We start from the raw sequence: 18,226 nt of genomic DNA, 5'->3' as shown, positions 1-18,226 counted from the left end.
CCATCTGAAGCCCACAGAGTAAAGCAATTGGATCAAGATCACACAGCAAGCTAGATGCATAGATCAGTGCAAAATTAAGAGCTCCTGACTCCAAGGCCAAAATTCTTTTCACTGCTGCAGGCCCAAGAGATTTGCAAGAATGTATAAGCCATTCAAGAGAAGAAATAGTATATTACATAAACCTGTGCCTCTAGTACAATAGGTAATATAGGGGTTCTTGAAATGTCTGCTGGAAAAGATGGTAATGAAATTGTTTTTTTCCTGCCTTCTCACAACCGCTCACCATGCTACTGCTGGATTCACATTGCACACACTGCTTCTGGAACGACTGGCCTCCCTCCCCCACCTCACATATCTCAGCGCTAGAGCAACGTCTTTAATGAGTAACTCACCATGCACAGGGAAAGGAAACACGATGAGCACCAAAACCACAGGTATTGTTTCCAAGCTGGCAAAGCAGAGAAGGTAGAGGTCTTTGTGAGCCTACAGATACACCACCCTGCATCTTTGCAAGCAAGCCATGCAGCCCAAGGCACCAAAGCGGTAAAAGCTCTGCTCTTAATAAACACATGAACTTATTATATCCACCAGCGTTTCTCAAAATCTCCTTTCTTTCTCCCTACCCTGGCCTGGATTATGTTACTTACCAGTTCTCCAGCTAGACAACTACCCTAGAGTTATCACCATTCAGTGTCATCTCCATGGAGAATCTGTGCTAGACGGAAGTAATCCCTGCCTTTTAGTTTAATGCCAAGAACAAGCACACGAGACTGGACACTCACGGGCATTAATATTAGGGGACTCTAACGTCTGCAAAGTGCTGTCATTTAGAAAACATTCGGTAGGATAAAGACAGTAACTGAATTCACAAGGAGAATTCTGGACATTTACAACCCTTACGAAAGAGTAAAATGATGTGACGTTGGCTGTTAGGTGCACTTGCCCAGAGGCCTTGGGGTTTCTGGGTGCTTTGCCTGCATTACAACCCTCTGCCACCAGGTGGACACTCGGTTTTATCTGTGGACAGTTGGAATAGTCCGGCCCATGCAGGTTTTTGTTTTGTTTTGTTTTTAAGTCTATCTTCCCTGGCAAAATAGAACCGTTTGTTAATGAATTTAAGTATACAGATCACAGAGAATCAGAATAAGTGATTTAGAAATAAAACTACACAATTCCAAACACGATTTGAAGGCATAGAAACACCTGGATATAATGAGGCATCTTTTTCCTTTATTTTGAATCGTGGTGCCAATCTGGGAGACACCACGTTGGTGCTATCCTGACCTGGGAAGAATCAGCTTCCCCCTGTCATGTCTTTTGAGTTAGAGCCTCTCAAACTGCTCATCAAACTGGATCGAAGAGCCTTGAAGGTAGGTGGTTTCCCCCAAATGTTTATCTTTCCACAGTTCAATTCAGCTTGTGTTTTTGTTTAGCCTGATAACTGTTGAGAAGGTCAGTTGCTATTTTCGTCTTCCCTGTCTTCATAGCAACGTGACAAGCTTGTGTTCTCCTTCTTAGGGAAGAACTGTGCCCAAGGATGTGGTCCCTGTATTCCCAGTGCCAAGGATGCTCTTCAGATAGTATTGAAAGTTTGTGCACCCAGAGTTTGCGTTCCTGATTTTAAAATAATTATCATGTCTTCAGCTGAAAACCTCAAATTCCAGGATATTATCGATCAGCCTAGATTCCATCAAATGTCATTCAAAGTTGTGGAAACATAATGGGTAAGACAAACATGTTAATGGGACTCAATAAAAAATGGAGAAGTGAGATTGTTGGGTTTTTTTAATGGTGTGGCAGACAGGTGGGACAAGGGTCAGTAACTAGGGTGGCGACCAAGGAAAGCAGCGCCGAGGATAAGAAACGCGACTTCAAGCCTCCTCTCTAACTCCATGTGGACATCCCACATCCGTTACTTCATTTATCCTGACCATGAACCTGTGAGCAAATTGCTGTTATCCTCATTTTGTAGACGAGGTTCAAGGAAGCCGAATAATTCACCCAAGGGGAGAAAGCTAGGAAGAGCACCTGCCAAGGAAGCAAGTTGAAGGGCAACCCTCGTTTCTTTTTATGTTTCCCTGAGACAATAGTAAGGATATGTGTGTTCCTCGATACTGCGAGGATGATGCTAGACTGAACTTCCTGACGGGTTGGCACCGGTGGCAGCACAGGTGGGATTCTTTACCCTCGTTCGCATGAGAAAGACATGCTTGTGCCACCAGCCGAGGACTTGAGGGCAGGGCTCCACATGACAAGGAGCAAACGCCATTATGGGGGCCTCGCCGGTCATGTAACTAAGCCATCAGAGGCAGAAATTTATACTCGGGGGTGCAGGTGGGTGTGGAAGATGGCAGATCTCTGGAGATTCTAACGAGATTAGTAACACTGAGGCACATGTGTGGCCAAGCTGTCCTCCCTGCCCAAGGCTGTGTCTGGAAGAGCTAGTCTCAGTGAAGGGCCAGGACAGAGTGCTTCCATGTGGGGCACTGCTTTGGACGGCATCATACCTCTTCACATACATTAGAACTTATTTACCTCTTAGTCTGGTTTTTTCCAGGAGCATCTCCTCCAAGGGGGTAATGTCCTTGAGGAGAGGATCCTTACTGGGTAGATCTCTGTGTCCCCCATACCACTTAGCGCGCCAAGTGCATTGTCTGTGCTTAGCCCAGCGGAGCTGAAGGAATGCTGGTGAGACACCGGAGGGGGAGGGGACAGGAAGGAGGACAGGGGACGGGGGTGTCCAGAAGGACTCCAGGGCTCTGAGGGCTGGTGTCTGCCAGGGAGGGGTGTGGAGGGCAGTGGGTGGCTGTCAGCTGAGAAGCTGGCCCACAGGCCGGAGCGGGGTGCGGGCGTGCAGAATAGAGTGGGGCTCTGGCTCCCCTGGACAGGTGCCTCGGGCAGGTCAGACAAGGTGCTCTCGTTGGGTTTGCGGTGTGGAGAAGGGCAGTACACGCTGTCCTGCTCCCTCCAGAGGTTGTTTTTGGCAGGGGAGGCCACAAAAAGCTTACCACACGTTCCCTTGAGCTTTTCAGGGACTTCCTGGAGGGCAGGCCCACCCCACCCACTGGGGCAGAATAAACTTGGTTTCCAGGGACCTGGCTTTCTCTGAAGGTAGACGTGCCCTGACAGGGCCAGAGTCATCCCCGTACGGCTCCTTGCTTCCCATGATACTTCCCACCCCCTAAGAGTTCATGGGTGAGCAGCCCCGAAGCATCCACTCAGCTCTCCGCTCTGCCCTGACACCGTCCCCACAGAACCCAGTCCCTGCCTCACGCTGACCCCATTTCCTATCAGGGAAATGGAACATAGGAAGAGTGGCCTCCCATCTACTTGAGGAGACATCCTTTGAGAGTTCACACACTCACACCCCCATCAGCAGTCTTTGCGGGGTCATGCCTCCTCTCCAACCTTCTGTCCATCCCTTTCCCTCAACTCGTTTCTCCTTTCTGCTGCCCCTTAGCTCCCCACGCCTGCCATATCTGCATATGCAGTCACATGTCACTGTCATGTGTCACTGCCACATCTCCCTGCAGACACCACCACCCCGTTAGCCAGGGCCACAAATAGCCAGCCAGCCTGCTGTAGGCAGGCCTGCACTTTACCAGCCTTGATGGGCACGGGTGGTCTGGAGATCTTGGTAAAATGCCAATTCTGGCTTAGTGGGTTCCGCTTTTCTAGCAAGTTCCCAGGGAGGTGGGAACGGCTTGTCCATGGGCCCCATTTCCAGCAGCAAGAATTTAGAACACAGACTCTGTGACAGCAGCATGCTACAGAGCCTCGAAGTGTCTGAGTTACAGGCCCTGCTCTCAAGGAGGCCTGGGGGCAGATTCATGTAGGTCAGACGAATGGATGGATGAACGCATGACTAAGGGCACAACTCCATGGTACTGTGTGTCTGTAAGTGTAGAGCTCGCAGGAGGGAGAGAGATGGAAGACAGAAGCCAGCCACTTTCACATGTCGGGCAGGGTTTGGGCCCCTCAAGGGGTGTCCCTGGAGCCCCTGCACTGGGCCATTGCTTGACGCATGCACAGAGCAAATGCTCTGTCACTCTTGGAGATGGGCTGTGGCTGGACAATCGTCTGACATGGAACTGACTGCTTCCCATGCAGCCTCTGCTGGGAGTACGGCGACTTCTCTGCACCAAGGCTTTGACACTTGTCCCATCACCCCAGCACCATCAAGAGCTGATGAGAGAGACACATGTTCCTTAAAGCCGAATGCCGTGCCCTTTAAGAAAAGGCAAAATTTTGTATGAAAGGGTTCTGTAAAAAAAAAAAAAAAAAGTTACATGGGACGATCATTTTTGTATTTCTTCAAAAAGTAAGTCTTTAAAAAACCCAGACATCTCTCTGTTTTTCTCCCAAAGGCCTATCTAGTAGGAGAGAAGTCAAGGAGGGAAAAAGGAGAAGAGAGGCAGCTCTGAGCCAGACTCAGTGACAACCAGTGGCATTCATGACAGCCTCTGCGTCTGGCCTTGATCTTGTCTGTAGAGCCATGTCTTATTTCCAGTAGCCCCCATGGCTGACCCCCACATTGTCCTGGGCCCCTTGCCTTGTCTTCTGGGTCATGGTTCTGCTAGCCTTGTCGTGGGAGCCTTCGTGTGCTCTCACCATCGCCGTGCATTTCAAAACCCCACCCATCCCGGAGGCTCCCTTGGCTCAGGGAGCCTTCCCCAGCTTGCTCTGTGGCCTCCAGAATGCTCTTCTTGTTCTCTCTCTCTCTTTGTGCTCGTGGTTTCTTTTCTTTCTTTTTTTTAGGAGGGTGCCTTCTTCCAGCGTTTTCCAGTCCATTTTTGTTTCCCTTACGAACTCAGAGGCAGCCCCTTAATCCCTTCTGTCTCCCCATTTCCTACCGCAGTGAGGTGTTCAGTGTGAGTGCTGAGCGGGATTTGTGTGGTGCTGAGACAGGGCTGAGGAGACTGAGTGCGATTCTTGATGCCGTTTGCATTTGAGACTACATAGTGACACATTTATGCTCCAGTGCGAAGGAATGTCCACCATAAATCTGGAAACCCTACCCTGGACAGTCCTGATTCTGTTACTCTGCCCCAAAAAATGTCAAAGGAAAACATAAACACATCTTGAAAGGATGTCTGAACTGAGCCCAACCAACAGAGACTGAACGCCACTGAGAGACTGAACGCTGAACGCCACTGAGCGCCTGGACCCCCTCTCCCTCCACCATGGCCGACTGGGGGGCGGCCAGAGGTTGGGTGAAGCGTGTGCTTTCACCGCCTGCCATATTTGGGGCTGGCTTTGCCTCTCAGGAATGTGAATCCTTCCTCACTTTATCACTATTTTTAAATGGAATTTGTGCAGAGGGAGAGAAAGCTCCTTTCTTTCCTGTCTACCTACAAATATCTTGCCCAGTGAGTCTGTGTCTACAGAAGTCTAAATTTAATATCCACAGTAAAAGGAAAACAGCAAAAGGAGTTCTTTCATGACACAAAATGACTGGTTGAACCCGTCTGTCTCACTGAGTCGGTCGGATCTGGGGTAGATGCACGGATTCTGTCTGATCGCTCAGTGTTCTCCCGGCAGCAAGGTCGGGGCTTTCCTCAAGGGTGTGAGTGGATGGTGAGGCCATGAAGGAGCTTCGTCCTCAGTTTTCAATGCCCTTCCTTCACCAAGTCCAATTCTGCACGTCTCCGTGCCTCCTCATCGGTTTAGAGTTGCTGGGCTAGAAGGCTTTTCACGTGACGTGAACAAACACTTATTTTCATTAAGTTTAACGGAGACCCTTCTAAATTGTAATGCACATTTCCCTGCCTCTTCGAAGAGACCGTATTAAACTGCAAAGAACATTTTCTTGGACACTTAAATTCACTGTGACGAACCATAGGATTGCTGCAGATGCTATAAAACGGGGTATTCCCTGGAGCCACTGAGGACCCCAGAGCATTTGACTCCCACCCTGCTGGCCCAAGGTTACCAGGTTTTTTACTCAGTTTGTCAACTTCATATTGCTTTTCTGTCTATCTCCTCTCTTCTTGTCCCTTCTTGCTCTTGTTATTGTTTTCATTCCATAACCGCTCTCTTCCCTCTGTTTTTGCATCTAATGGGTGACGTCAGATGACATTTTACCTGTTAAAAGAATATCTAAACTATGAATCAACAGACACTGTGCAAGAGGGACTCTAGGATGTATAAAATGCATATGCTCAAGTACATGCCCTAAATCCTGGCCGCTCAGAATTCTGAGTGGTCACTGGTTTATTTCCTCTTCTTTTTAGCTTCTTGGCTATATTCTGGATAGTGAGATTGCTGGGTAAGTAATCTCCAAGTCCGTGGTTCCCCTCTACCCCTTTGGCTACATATAAGTTCAATTCTAGTCTGAGTCACAAATCAGAGGCTTTTATTTAATTTTTTAAAGATTTTATTTATTTATTTGACAGAGATCACAAGTAGGCAGAGAGGCAGGCAGAGAGAGGCAGGGAAGCAGGCTCTCCACTGAGCAGAGAGCCTGATGCAGGCTTGATCCCAGGACCCTGGGATCATGACCTGAGCCAAAGGCAGAGGCTTAACCTACTGAGCCACCCAAGCACCCTTGTCTATTTAAATTTGTTTATTTGTGGAGCATAAGAAATAACATGGAGGACATGGAGAGATGGAGAGGAGAAGAGAGTTGAGGGAAATTGGAGGTGGAGACGAACCATGAGAGACTGTGGACTTTGAAAAACAATCTGAGGGTTTTGGAGGGGTGGGGGGTAGGAGGTTGGGTGAGCCCGATGGTGGGTATTATGGAGGGCATGTACTGCATGGAGCACTGAGTGTGGTGCATAAACAATGAATTCTGGAACACTGAAAAGAAATTTTAAAAATAAAAGTTTTTTTTTAAATGTTAAATTTTATTTTGCTTTGATCAGTTTTCATCTCCAATGAAAAAAACTTTTGTTTTCCCTCATAGGGAGCAGAGAACTAAACTGTATTCACAGATGAACCATGATTACTGGGCAGAATCCAGAACTCCTATGTGTAGAAAGAGTTCACTGGCAAAGAAGAATCACAGACTTAGAGGATGAAATCTAGAGCAGCCTCGCTCTGGAGGATGTGGTACTTCACTGCCCACCAAACCAGATCACCTTGAAACAGGCTTTGTTTTTTTTTTTCATATATTTTAGTGTTTTCACCAAACCTTTTTTATTTGGTTGAATCTTTATGGCCACTTGTATTTGAGGTCAACCCAGCTTTGTAGCTGCCTACATACTGTTTGTATCATAAAAGAAATCATATTTTGCATAGACATGCACTAGTCCATGGGGTTTCCCTAAGTCCTCCGGTGTGCTGACATTGTGCTAGGCACTGTTCTTGTCCCCAGAGGGGCTCCCGGGCTCATTGCTAACACCAATGAATAGAAAGGTTAAAAAAAAAAAAAGGAAGCCGCACAAAAAAAGTAAGTAGCATAGATTGTTAAGTGGACACAGGCTACAGGTGCCAAAGGGATTCAGGAAGGCAGGGAGAAAGTTGTGTTCTGGAGATATTGCAGAAGTCTTCGGGGCGGGGTTGGGGGGACTTCCCCTGGGGGGTCTTGAGAAATGTGTGGGGTTTGGTCAGTCATCCTCCCTTCCAGGTGGAAGACAGGACCCATGGCCTCAAGGAGGGCCTGGGACACTGCGGGCCTGAGCCATGCTTTCTCCTGGCAGAGGCTGAGGCTGAGGAAAGGCTCAGAGCTTCATGCCCCGCCTTGAATAGGAGCTTGGGAAAAGAGCGAATGCAGGCCCATGGCCGGCAGAGCAGTGGGAAGCCGTGGTTCAATCCTTCACCCACTTCCATCCAGGCTGCACAAAACATGGAGGCATCTCTTTAAATAATGAGACGTCTTTCTCTTTCTGGCCAGCACATGTGCACAGAAGTTCTGCACACGTGGAATTCCAGGCTCTACTCTGAGAAGCTTCAAAGCATGAGGGATTGGAGAGAGGGAGGGGAAGCCCCAAACTCCCTGTGGGGCAACCTGAAGCCCAGGGGGTAGAAGTAGCTTCTTCCTATGCCCTCAACTTTCCAGAGGAAAATGGGGCAGAAACTCCACTGCTCGGGAGGGCAGATCTGGTCAAGTCAGACCCCAAAGAAAGTTTCATGAAAGTTTGTGTTTTTCTTAAAATTCTTTGAGATACCTGACAGTCCTCAGGGAGAGAAGACCATCTGCTCGACAGGAAGAAGGTCTATTCTGGGTCCTTTCCCCTTTAGTATCAATGGAGACACCAGGAGCCTCTAGAGAAGAGCATGGCTGAGCCCTGGGGAGCAGGCTGTGGCAGGCTAAGGTGCCCCAGGGCCCTCATCAGGGAAGGTGAGGTGAGGTGGGAAGCAGCAGAGGGCCAGGGGACCAACTAGGAAATTCTGGCTTCTCCCCTGGCTCACAGAACTCGGTCCAGCTGGACCAGCCGCCCAGCTCCCTGGACAGGACTTCGGCAGTGACCAATCATCCCTGGCCAGGACTGCTCAACCTGGCGGCAGTGCCCACTCCCCCCGGGGACTCCCGGACCCCGGGCCAGGAAGAGCAGACACCACGTCTGAGCCTGGACCTAAACAGTCCCCCACCTGGGCAGCAGGCAGGTTTAGTCTCCGCTCCCTCCGTCCTCTGTGGCTGCTTGAGCCCCCTCCCCGGGGCCTGCCCCCGCCCCCACACCTTCACACAGGTCTTCCTCTGTGCTATAACACACCGGCCTCTTTCCTGGCGATTGGCTCCGGCCAACGTCTGCCAAGGCTCCAGAGGAGGCTCTTTCTTTGCAAAGCTGGATGGGGGAGGGGTTGGGGGCTGTGGCTCTGAATCTTCAGGTGGAAGCTCCGGGCCAGGTACTCCGGGAAGTGGCCAGAAGATAGGTAGAGGCAACTCCCCAAACCTGGCCCTTCCTGACGGTCTCGGAGGTTTAGGGTTCCAGATACCATCGCGAACTGCCCCCGTGCCCTCCTTCCTGCCTTCCGCCCAAGGTCCTAACGCGGAGCCCCCCTAACCCTCCCTGCTACTCCTTCCTACCACTTTGCCGGCTCCCTCCCAAGTCTTTTCCGTCCACGGTCTAGGGCTCGCGGCCTGAGCCTCTGCAAACACCCCCCGCCCCTCCAATCCGGGCAGGACTCCGAGGGGAGGGGCCGGAGGCCCCCCTTCCCGCCTGTGGTCGGAGGGGGCAGCGCCGCAGTCCTGGTTTGGGGGGAGGACAGCAGCCGTCTCTGCGCCCCGCCCGATCAGGCCACTCAGAACACTAGGGGTGGGGGGCGGGAAGCAGGGCTAGAGGAGAGGGGGGTCCAGCCCAGGCAGGTGCGGGCTCTGGCTGGGCCCGGGCCGGCTCCGGGGGCGGGGTCTCAGGTTACAACCCCGCGGGGGGCCGGGGGCGGCCCGCGGTTTGGGCGAGTTCGCCAGCCTCGAGAGGGGCCGGGCGCATATAACGGGCTCCGCGGAGGGGAGAAGACGCAGAGCGCTGCTGGGCTGCCGGGTCTCCTGCCTCCTCCTCCTACTCCAAAGGCCTCCTGCATGAGGGCGCGGTAGAGACCCGGACCCACGCCGTGCTCCTGCCGCCTCGCTGCGCTCCGCTTGGGCCTGCTCCGCCAGGCCCCGCGGTGAGCCATGATCCGCTTCGGGGCTCCCCAGACGCTGGTGCTGCTGACGCTGCTCGTCGCCGCTGTCCTTCGATGTCAGGGCCAGGATGTCCGTAAGTCGCCCAATGTCCCTGCCTGCCACCCTTCTGTGTCGTCCCTTCGCACCCTTCCTCCCGCGCCCTCTCCCGCTCTGGAGCCGGTGGGTCCAGGTCAGAGTGGCTCCCGGGGTCACCGCGTGCCGAGACTTGGGTGCAAGACGCGCAGGAGCTCACCTAGCTGAGTTCTGCAAGTTCGGGCTCTATCTGAGCGTCCTCTGGTGCGGGTCGCAGTTGGAGGCAATTGCAGGTCTCTCCGTTGCGCAGGAATTTGAAACGTGCAAAGTATCGGGTCGAGATGTTTGAGCGCAGATTTAAGCGCGCTCTCTTCCACCGGCTTTGGTAATTAGGCAGGGGCACACGCGCACAACTCATCTCCCCGAAGCACTCGGAGTTTAGCAAAAACAGGTCTTGGCCCATCGATCTTAGGAGAAGTTGAAACGGGCCCTAGCGAAGGAGTGAGAAAGCACCAAAGTGTTGACCTCGCAATCTTCTCCGGCGGTTGGTGGCTGGAGGGTTCAAAGGGGAATTAGACAAAGGAGATGCTCTGAAACTGGTGGGCTGAAATCCGAGGCCACAAAGAGGCTTCCGAGAGCCGCTCTGAGACTTCAGCGCCTCTCGAAGTTTCCTCCCCCTCCTGGCTGGCGCAGGAGCAAGGTGCAGCAGCCCTCATTCTCATCTCGGCTTTCGCCCTGCCTCTAACGGGTGCAGAAACTTCCCGTAGGAGAGGCCATCTGAAAGGCGATAACATTCCAACCAGATTGTGCTTTTCAAACGCCCCCAGAAAAAAGCGCCCCCTCCCCGCCGACCTCCCCTCCAAACCCAGAGGTTCTACAATGAGTTACTCTTCTAAGTTCCTGGAGCTCGTGGAGCCAAGCTGCGAGCTGTGGGTCTGTCTCTCTGTGTGTGTAGCAGGGGAGGGGGCACTGTTGGTCGACTGCTGTAACAATTTCAACCGAATATAGTTAGAGATGGCGGTTTCACAATCTAGTTCAAAGGCGGTTCGGATCGCACCTTTCCATCTCTGGTAAAGTCCACTGTCTGGGATTATATTCAGGACAAACGAAGCCTGGAAAGAGTATTAGGTAGAGAGGACTTTTTTTTTTTTCTTTCTTTTTCTCCACGTGTTTGGGCACGTTTCCGATGGCTGGGATTCCAGCCCTGTCTTTGTATGTTACAGACTGTAAATCAATCGCAGAGGAAACTTTTTTGGGGGGCGGAGGATGAGGTGGGTGGGAATCAAAATCCCTGTGGCGACCAGGCTCTATTTGGTCTCTCCTGCCACCAGGTTGTCTCCAGAGACGGTCTGGAAAGCTCTGGGCCCAGGAGGGCTTTCCGTTCGTTAGCTCGGCTGTGAGGCGGGGGCAGGAGTGGGGCCTGCGGCGCAGCCGCAGGGAGCTCGGGCAGGAGTTTCTGGCCAGGTCGTCCGGTGTTGCGCTGAACTGGCCGCGCGCTCCCGGGCACTTGTTGGAATACGGTGTGTCTCTAAGTGATCCCAGCTTGGTCTGACTATATTTTTGTCTTCAGTTCGCACGGACACCCACCTCTGCTCAGTGCACAGTGAAATTAACTAAGTCGTTCCAAAATAATTTGGGAGAATTTGGGAATTCTCCATCTATTAGAGGCATTCAGGTCAGTGGCGGAGCGCTCTCCCGCCGCAGCTTTACCGGGAGTAAGTGAATTCCACAGTTTCCTGGGCCCAGATCTTCTAGTCGCAACCCCTTCTCCCCAGGGGTAGTGCATTGGGGCGGTTGACTCTGCTCCCTGGAGCGTTCCTGCCGGGTCACCCCCTCCTCAGTGGGCGGTGGACCCAGAGACGTGACGTGGAGAAAGGCACGATCTGCGTGGACGTCAGGGATGTCAGAACCCTTAAGCTGGGGCACACCCCTCCTCCCCAGCTGCCCACGAGTTTGAGAAACTCATTGGAGGCGGCGTATTTGACCCACATCTGCATTTCACAGCCCTCGCCTCCGAAAGTGCCCCTCGGCTGAGGGGAGAGACCTCAATTCTCCTTTGTGAGGCTTGTTTGCGTTGGGAGATTGGCAGAGATGGCTTCCAGATGGGCTGAAATGCTGCCCGTATTTATTTAAACTGGTTCCTTGCGGAGACCTGTGAATCGGGCTCTGTGTGCGCTCGAGAAAAGCCCCATTCATGAGAGGCGAGGTCCGGTGGATTCCCCCGGACTCCCCGACCCCCTCTCCACAATGCCCCCCTGTGCCCGCCCGCCGCCACCTCCCGGGCTCCAGCCCTGCGCAAAGCGGCGGCGAAGCAAAAACAGTTCCCCGAAAGAGGTAACTTTTTAATTGGCCTGCTACAAAGGAGCGCTTTATGCGGCGCTGCGGTAACGAGGGGAAACGGATCAGGCGCGCCGGGATGCTATCGGCAGCCGTTTGGAACCGCAATTATGGTGGTGCTGGGCTCCTCCGTCCACACCTAGGGGATCCGGTTACGGGGCTGGCTCCTTTCTGGGGCAGTCATTTAATCCTACTTTTCACCCTCCCAGTGTCTGTGGGCGAGCCGCGTCCAGCGCTGCAGCCGCGAGAGTCACCCCGCGGCTCGCACCGCCCGCGCCGCCCGGCCCCGCCCCCCGCATCCCGGCGCCGCCCTTCCGCGGGAAATCCGAGCCGCTTGCGGGTGCACCCCCCCCTCCCAGCATTTTCTTTTTTAACCCCGAGCCCTCTTGAGTGAGGGCGGGCTTTTCCTTATACCGGACGGGAGACCTCTATCCCCTTCCCCTGCCCCTGCCCCACCACCCGCTTTTTGCCATCCCAGCTATTTTAGCGGTGGGCGTGTCACGGCACTGGGACCCGGTGTACCCCCTGGGATCCCCGTACCCTAGCCAGGATTATTTTGCCTAAAGGCTGAGCCGGTTCCTACAGGTGGCAAAGGTCGGGGCGGGGGGGGGGGGGAGGTTTATCTTTAGATTTTCAGAGTCTCCTTCAAGAGCAGCAGGCAGGCCCATTTCTTTCTCCGCCCACCTGGTTTGTGGCTCTTTCCTATTATTCATCCCCTGCAGCTGCCATTGCTTTGGGGATTTTGATGAGAAAAACAGCGCTGGGCGCTCCCTAGCACGTGGTGCGGGCTCTTCAGCCCTTGGCGCTCTCGGGAGAGCTCTTGTCAGCACAGGCTTCGTTTGCAGGGTGAATTCCAGACGGCCGGGCGCTGGTAGAGAGAGAGAGAGGACTGGTCCGTGCCGTTCTTGGTCTGCATTCTTGGACGAGACCAGGCCTGGACTGGGCTAATCTTAGCCCAGGCCAGGCGTTCAAAGCCCCTTGAGCCCTCCCCACCCCCCACATTGATGTGTTGGCTTCTGATGATGTTAGGGTCTCTTACACGGAGGGGAAGGGCTGGAGGTCAGCTGTGGAGGGGGGTGGGGGGCCGGGGGAGGGAAGTGTCCCTTGGCCCTTCCTGCCTCCCAAGGCATTCTGTTAGCCTGCTGGGATCCCCAGTGTGTTGTCTGAATTGGCCTATCCTACCCACCCCCCCCCCCAACTGGTCTGGATTCTAATAGGATTTAAATTATGGGATATTATCCTAATTCTAACAGCTCCTCCTTTCACCACCACTACCCCGGCCACATATATCCACTTTTGAAGTCTGGCTGTTCCTAGATTCTAATTTTTGTAGGTAGAATTTTCTACATGCCTTCTGCATTTTAGCTGTCAGTTGTATTTAGCAAATCCCATAATTCCTAGAGGAAGGCAGAAAAAAGGCCTCTGTAGCTGTGCTGGGGAATGGGGTGTCTGTTTTCTCCTCTCCCCTGTCTTTGCAGTCCCTGAGTTCCCATTCAGGGTCTCACCCCCTGCTCCCACTCCAGCTTGCCCCTGCCCCTTCACCTCTGCCCCAGGCTAGATGCCAGAAGCAAATATGCTACAGTAGCCCTGCCTCCCCCTTCCCTTCACTGCTGGGTCCCCGGGGGGGTTTCAGTGGCAAACAGTGGGCATAATGCCAGGTGCACAATAAAGGGACCTTGAATATGTGGACAATTGCAGGATGGCTTAAGAAAAATCATTTTCAGGTGATCTATGTTCAGGAGCCCGCATTCTTCAGCATTTGAGTGATGTCAAGTTGACTGCAACCTCTTTCTCTTTTTCTCTTCTGGCTCCCCACCCCCTCCTTCCCTTGGCTCTCTCTGCTTCCCCTGCCCGGCCCTTGGTGCAGAGAAGGCTGGCAGCTGTGTGCAGGATGGGCAGAGGTATAATGATAAGGATGTGTGGAAGCCCGAGCCCTGCCGGATCTGTGTCTGTGACACTGGGACTGTCCTCTGCGACGACATAATCTGTGAAGACATGAAAGACTGCCTCAGCCCTGAGACCCCCTTCGGAGAGTGCTGCCCCATCTGCTCAACTGACCTCACCACTGCCGGTGGTCGTAATTTATTTATTTCCTGTTCCACATAAATAAATTACTTGCAGGTGCAGCAAATGCCCTCCCATGGATGCCGGTCCTCTCTGCGGAGTGCAGGGACTGGTTATCCATGGGACCCCAGCAGCCGAGGCTGAAAGGAAAGGCCACTTCTTGCTTGCAGGTTGAAATAGAATGAGCCTGAGACACTGAGAGAGGTCCTCCCTCACCCAAAACCTCCCCAAAATATACTTCCAGCATAGGGAAGGGCGGGTGGGATCCCACAGAAGTATCCACACTAGAATGATCTCTGCAAATCACTATAGCCACGATGCTCTGTGGGCCAGACCGCAGATACATTCCTCTATGACCCACAGCTCATCTTCTCTGTAGAAGACCGCTAAATATCTGGTCTTCAGTGCGGAGAGACCTTGGCCGGCTAGTGGGGAAACAGAGGGCAGGCTCCCTCTTTGAAATATGGGACCTCGGTGGCAGTTTCCTTTTGCTTACCTCTCTTGGAGTTAACTGCCAATTAAGAAGCAGGTTAATAAGAGAAGGCGGAGCTGGCTCCTGGGGGGTGGGGGTGGGGGTGGGGCTGGGCCTGCACTCTGGTGGGTTTATTTACTCCCAGCCCAAACTGGTGCTGGGGGTGGTGCATGCGTGTCCGTGACCCCTCTACAGCACTTGGACACAGGCCCCATCTCCCCGTGGGGGGGGCACATGCCTAGGCCCCTTGGGTGGCCCTCGCTGTCCCCCTCCTACTCAAACGGAGAAGCAAGTGGAAAGGGAAGCAAGGAGTTGCCCTTCCTTAACACTTCGCCAACACTGGTGACCTGCTTTTATGGTCCAGATTTCCGGATCATTTCTGAGGCCCACGTGAGGGAAGTGTTGATTGCCTCACTACTTTGCTGCCACAGAGGGGGAAGGGGTCTCTGATTTGGGAAGGCCCTCGCTGCAATGCCCTCTCTAACTCCCATGCCCTGCTGTGTTCATGTGCTTGCTTCGAGGAGACCCAGCTTGAACGTAAGACCCTTCTGACCACCTAACTCCACTTCTGGGAGGGCTCGGGCTGCGGGAAGGGCTTCCTACCCTGTGGGGAGAGAAGACACTTGGACCTTCTTCGAGCTTCTGGTGCTTCCTTTCTTGGTGCTAATTAGACCTTGAGTGCCTCATTTTCTCTTCCTACGCCCTGCTCTATTCTTTTGCATGCCGACTGCTTTTTCAGTAACAAAGTCTGGGTCAGCTCCCTTCCTCAAGGGACCTCAGCAACCCCAGGACCCCAATGACCCTAACATCCCAGTGGAGGGACAGGAAGCTGCCTCCTTCTGGGGTTGTGTCCTTGTCTTTGTTTAATCCATTAAGGAGTGTTTGCGTGGCAAGAACTCGTCCTTCTCCATCTCACAATTTTTCATTCTTCTCTTTTTCCCTCTGCAGGGCAACCAGGACCAAAGGTAAGGGCTTTTTCTTCTCCTCCTCTTGCTCTGCTAAGTGGTGTTGTGTGCACCCAGCCCATGGTGTTTGTAGGTAGCAGCAGAAAGCTGCTTTAGGGGGCATCTCAGGGCTTGGCCCAGGGTTTTGTACTCGGGGCTTGGTGGGCTTGCATGGCTCCCTCCTCAGACTGTGTCCTGTTTCAGGGACAGAAAGGAGAACCCGGAGACATCAAGGATGTAAGTACAGGTTTCTCTCATCCCGGTTACATCTTCTACTCTAACTGGGTCACCTCCTTGGGCTCCCTCTAATATGCCATCCTGTGGGTCTCTCTCTCTCACAGATTGTAGGACCCAAAGGACCTCCTGGGCCTCAGGTAAGAACGGGGGACATCCCTTCCTCAAGTAACTGATCTGCAGGTCCCCCGTCTTGCCGTCATCTCATCATTTTCTTCCCCTTTAGGGACCTGCAGGTGAACAAGGACCCAGAGGTGATCGTGGTGACAAAGGCGAAAAAGTGAGTTGAGAGATGTTCCCCGACCCCCCCGCCACCGTGGACTCCCCGAGTCCTCTGACCTCTCCCACCCCTCCCCCATGTGCATGCATGACCACCTCCTCAGGGGCAGCCCATGGCCAGGCAGTCCTTGCATAAGCCTGCTTCATGTAGGTGCCCTTTTCTCTTTTTGCCAAGGGTGCCCCTGGACCTCGTGGCAGAGATGGAGAGCCTGGGACCCCTGGAAATCCTGGCCCCCCGGGACCCCCTGGCCCCCCGGGTCCCCCCGGCCTTGGTGGAGTAAGTGTCCTTACGTCCCCTCTCTGCAGGCTGTCCCTCTGGACATGGGACTTCCAAATTGCTACTCACACTTGGCTGGCTGGCGCCCAGGGCTGCGAGCAGGGTGTACATAGCCCGTCCTTGGGCTTCTCCCTGGGCCTGTAATTTAGTGGAATCACATATTACGCCTGACACTGCGGCGCTAAGGGAGGACTTTTTGCACTCGCCGGGTGTCTGCAGGGCAAGTCTTCAGTTACCAGGTTCCCAGGCATCTGTCCTGTGTGGTCGATTCCTGGGCGCGGGAGTGGGGGCGGAGGGAGAGGATGACTGGATGCTGGTAGTTCCCTGGAAGAAGAGTGGCCGCTGTCCTTGGAAGACATTTACTCCTGGTCCTTGCCGGGTACATTCCAAGCCACCGATTCGCTCTCATGAAAGAGCCCCACTGAGCGAAGGTGTGCGGTGAAAGACATTTTTGGAATTAAACATCGACGGATTATATTATTGTCCAGTTTTGGCACATTTGCTGTTTTGATGTTTGCTAGGTTTTAAATTTTTAAACTTCGGTGGCTTGCAGATGCCTATGCCTTCCCTTGCCTGAAATATTTTAAGGCTGTTGATTTTAGTCTTTTGCTGGGCATTAAATGCCTGGGAATTTAAAAAAAAAAAAACAAAAACCCAAACTTTAAGAGGAATATTTTAATTGTATTTCTCAATGTAGGTCAGACAATGTATTTACTATATTAGAATTTAAAAAATAATTCCATACAATGAAATGCAGGTAACTGAGACTCCTCCAAATAGCTCTGTATCTCCCAGGGAAAAGATTATGCCAGAATCTCCTAACGCATTTCCAGAATGATTTTTCAGGCATCATTGGCTATTCTGTCCAATGCAGTTAGTCTGCAATAATTAGTTTATCTAAAATAGAGTTTTGGCTTGGGGTGCCTGGGTGGCTCAGTGGGTTAAAGCCTCTGCCTTCAGCTCAGGTCATGATCCCAAGGTCCTGTGATTGAGCCCTGCATTAGGCTCTCTGCTCAGAGGGGAGCTTGCTTCCTCCTCTCTCTCTGCCTGCCTCTCTGCCTACTTGTGATCTCTGTCTGTCAAATAAATAAATAAAATCTTTAAGATAAATAAATAAATTAAATTAAATTAAATAGAGGGTTTTTTTCCCCTATCCTGGTTTATAGCTTACCTAGATGAGAAGGAACAACCTGGGGCCTCTCAGTCTTCTAATGTCATTGAGTTTATTTGCAGAACTTCGCTGCCCAGATGGCTGGAGGATTCGATGAGAAGGCTGGTGGCGCCCAGATGGGAGTGATGCAAGGGCCAATGGTAAGAAAAGACAAGGGGTTTTTGCAGCCAAAATGGCAGGAGGTGGCCCTTAGCAGAGCCAGAGAATCTGACAACCTTACGTTATAGATAATTGCTTAGAGCAGCTCTTCTCCCTCACTTATGTAACCTCCCAAGGGGTCAGCCCAAAGCATTTGGTTTTTAATGGTGATGGGTGCCAGTTCCAATGACGCGCCGGAGTGACCAAGAAGAATGAGGATGGAGAGATGCATGGAGGTTGAGGCTGGAAGGCCAGTCGCTGTTGCTCTTGGAATGAGAACTGAAGAATGCAGACAGCAGCCACTGTCCTCCAGCACCCACAGACTTCCAGCAGGAAATCTCAGCCCTGCAGCTCCGACCTGGCACGAGCTAAATGAAACTCAGACTTTAGTAAACATGGCTGCAGGCCAGGAGAAAGCAAGGCCAGCTTCTCTATCCAAATGGTGCCTATAAATAAGTAGATTGTTGCGCAGGGAGTGGGAAATGAGAGGGAGCAGCCACTGCAGGCCCCCTGCCCACAGAGTAACTTTTTGTCCTTTGTCTGGGCTGCTGGCTGTGGGGTGGGTGCACACTGGTGGCGGCTGGCGCATCACTTCCAGTAACGCTCTTCCTCCTCTCACTGCAGGGCCCCATGGGACCTCGGGGACCTCCAGGCCCTGCCGGTGCTCCTGTAAGTACTGGGTCTTTCTGCTCTGCGGTAGTGCAGACACTTTTTCAAGCTCTCATGTGTC

General features: G+C 52.7%; 1 protein-coding gene across 3 annotated transcripts in view; it reads left to right on the top strand.

Annotated features, from left to right (window-relative positions):
• Positions 1 to 9,323: 9,323 nt before the first annotated feature.
• Positions 9,324 to 18,226, top strand: part of COL2A1 (collagen type II alpha 1 chain) — a 30,997-nt gene continuing 22,094 nt past the window's right edge. Inside the window, exons 1-9 of one of the 3 annotated variants that reach the window (XM_032348010.1) lie at positions 9,324 to 9,641; positions 13,785 to 13,988; positions 15,402 to 15,418; positions 15,602 to 15,634; positions 15,739 to 15,771; positions 15,858 to 15,911; positions 16,086 to 16,187; positions 17,421 to 17,498; positions 18,121 to 18,165. In XM_032348010.1, coding sequence (XP_032203901.1) covers positions 9,557 to 9,641; positions 13,785 to 13,988; positions 15,402 to 15,418; positions 15,602 to 15,634; positions 15,739 to 15,771; positions 15,858 to 15,911; positions 16,086 to 16,187; positions 17,421 to 17,498; positions 18,121 to 18,165 — 651 coding nt within the window. In that variant the 5' untranslated portion in view covers positions 9,324 to 9,556. Of the gene's footprint in view, positions 9,642 to 13,784; positions 13,992 to 15,401; positions 15,419 to 15,601; positions 15,635 to 15,738; positions 15,772 to 15,857; positions 15,912 to 16,085; positions 16,188 to 17,420; positions 17,499 to 18,120; positions 18,166 to 18,226 lie in introns of all 3 variants that reach the window. The other 2 variants (XM_032348009.1, XM_032348011.1) reach the window with 2 other exon arrangements.

The sequence above is a fragment of the Mustela erminea genome, chromosome 6 (assembly GCF_009829155.1).
Source record: "Mustela erminea isolate mMusErm1 chromosome 6, mMusErm1.Pri, whole genome shotgun sequence".
In the NCBI taxonomy this organism is placed as follows: domain Eukaryota; kingdom Metazoa; phylum Chordata; class Mammalia; order Carnivora; family Mustelidae; genus Mustela; species Mustela erminea.
The sequence above is the reverse complement of the archived record's forward strand: the minus strand, read 5'-3'. Positions and strand labels throughout refer to the sequence as shown.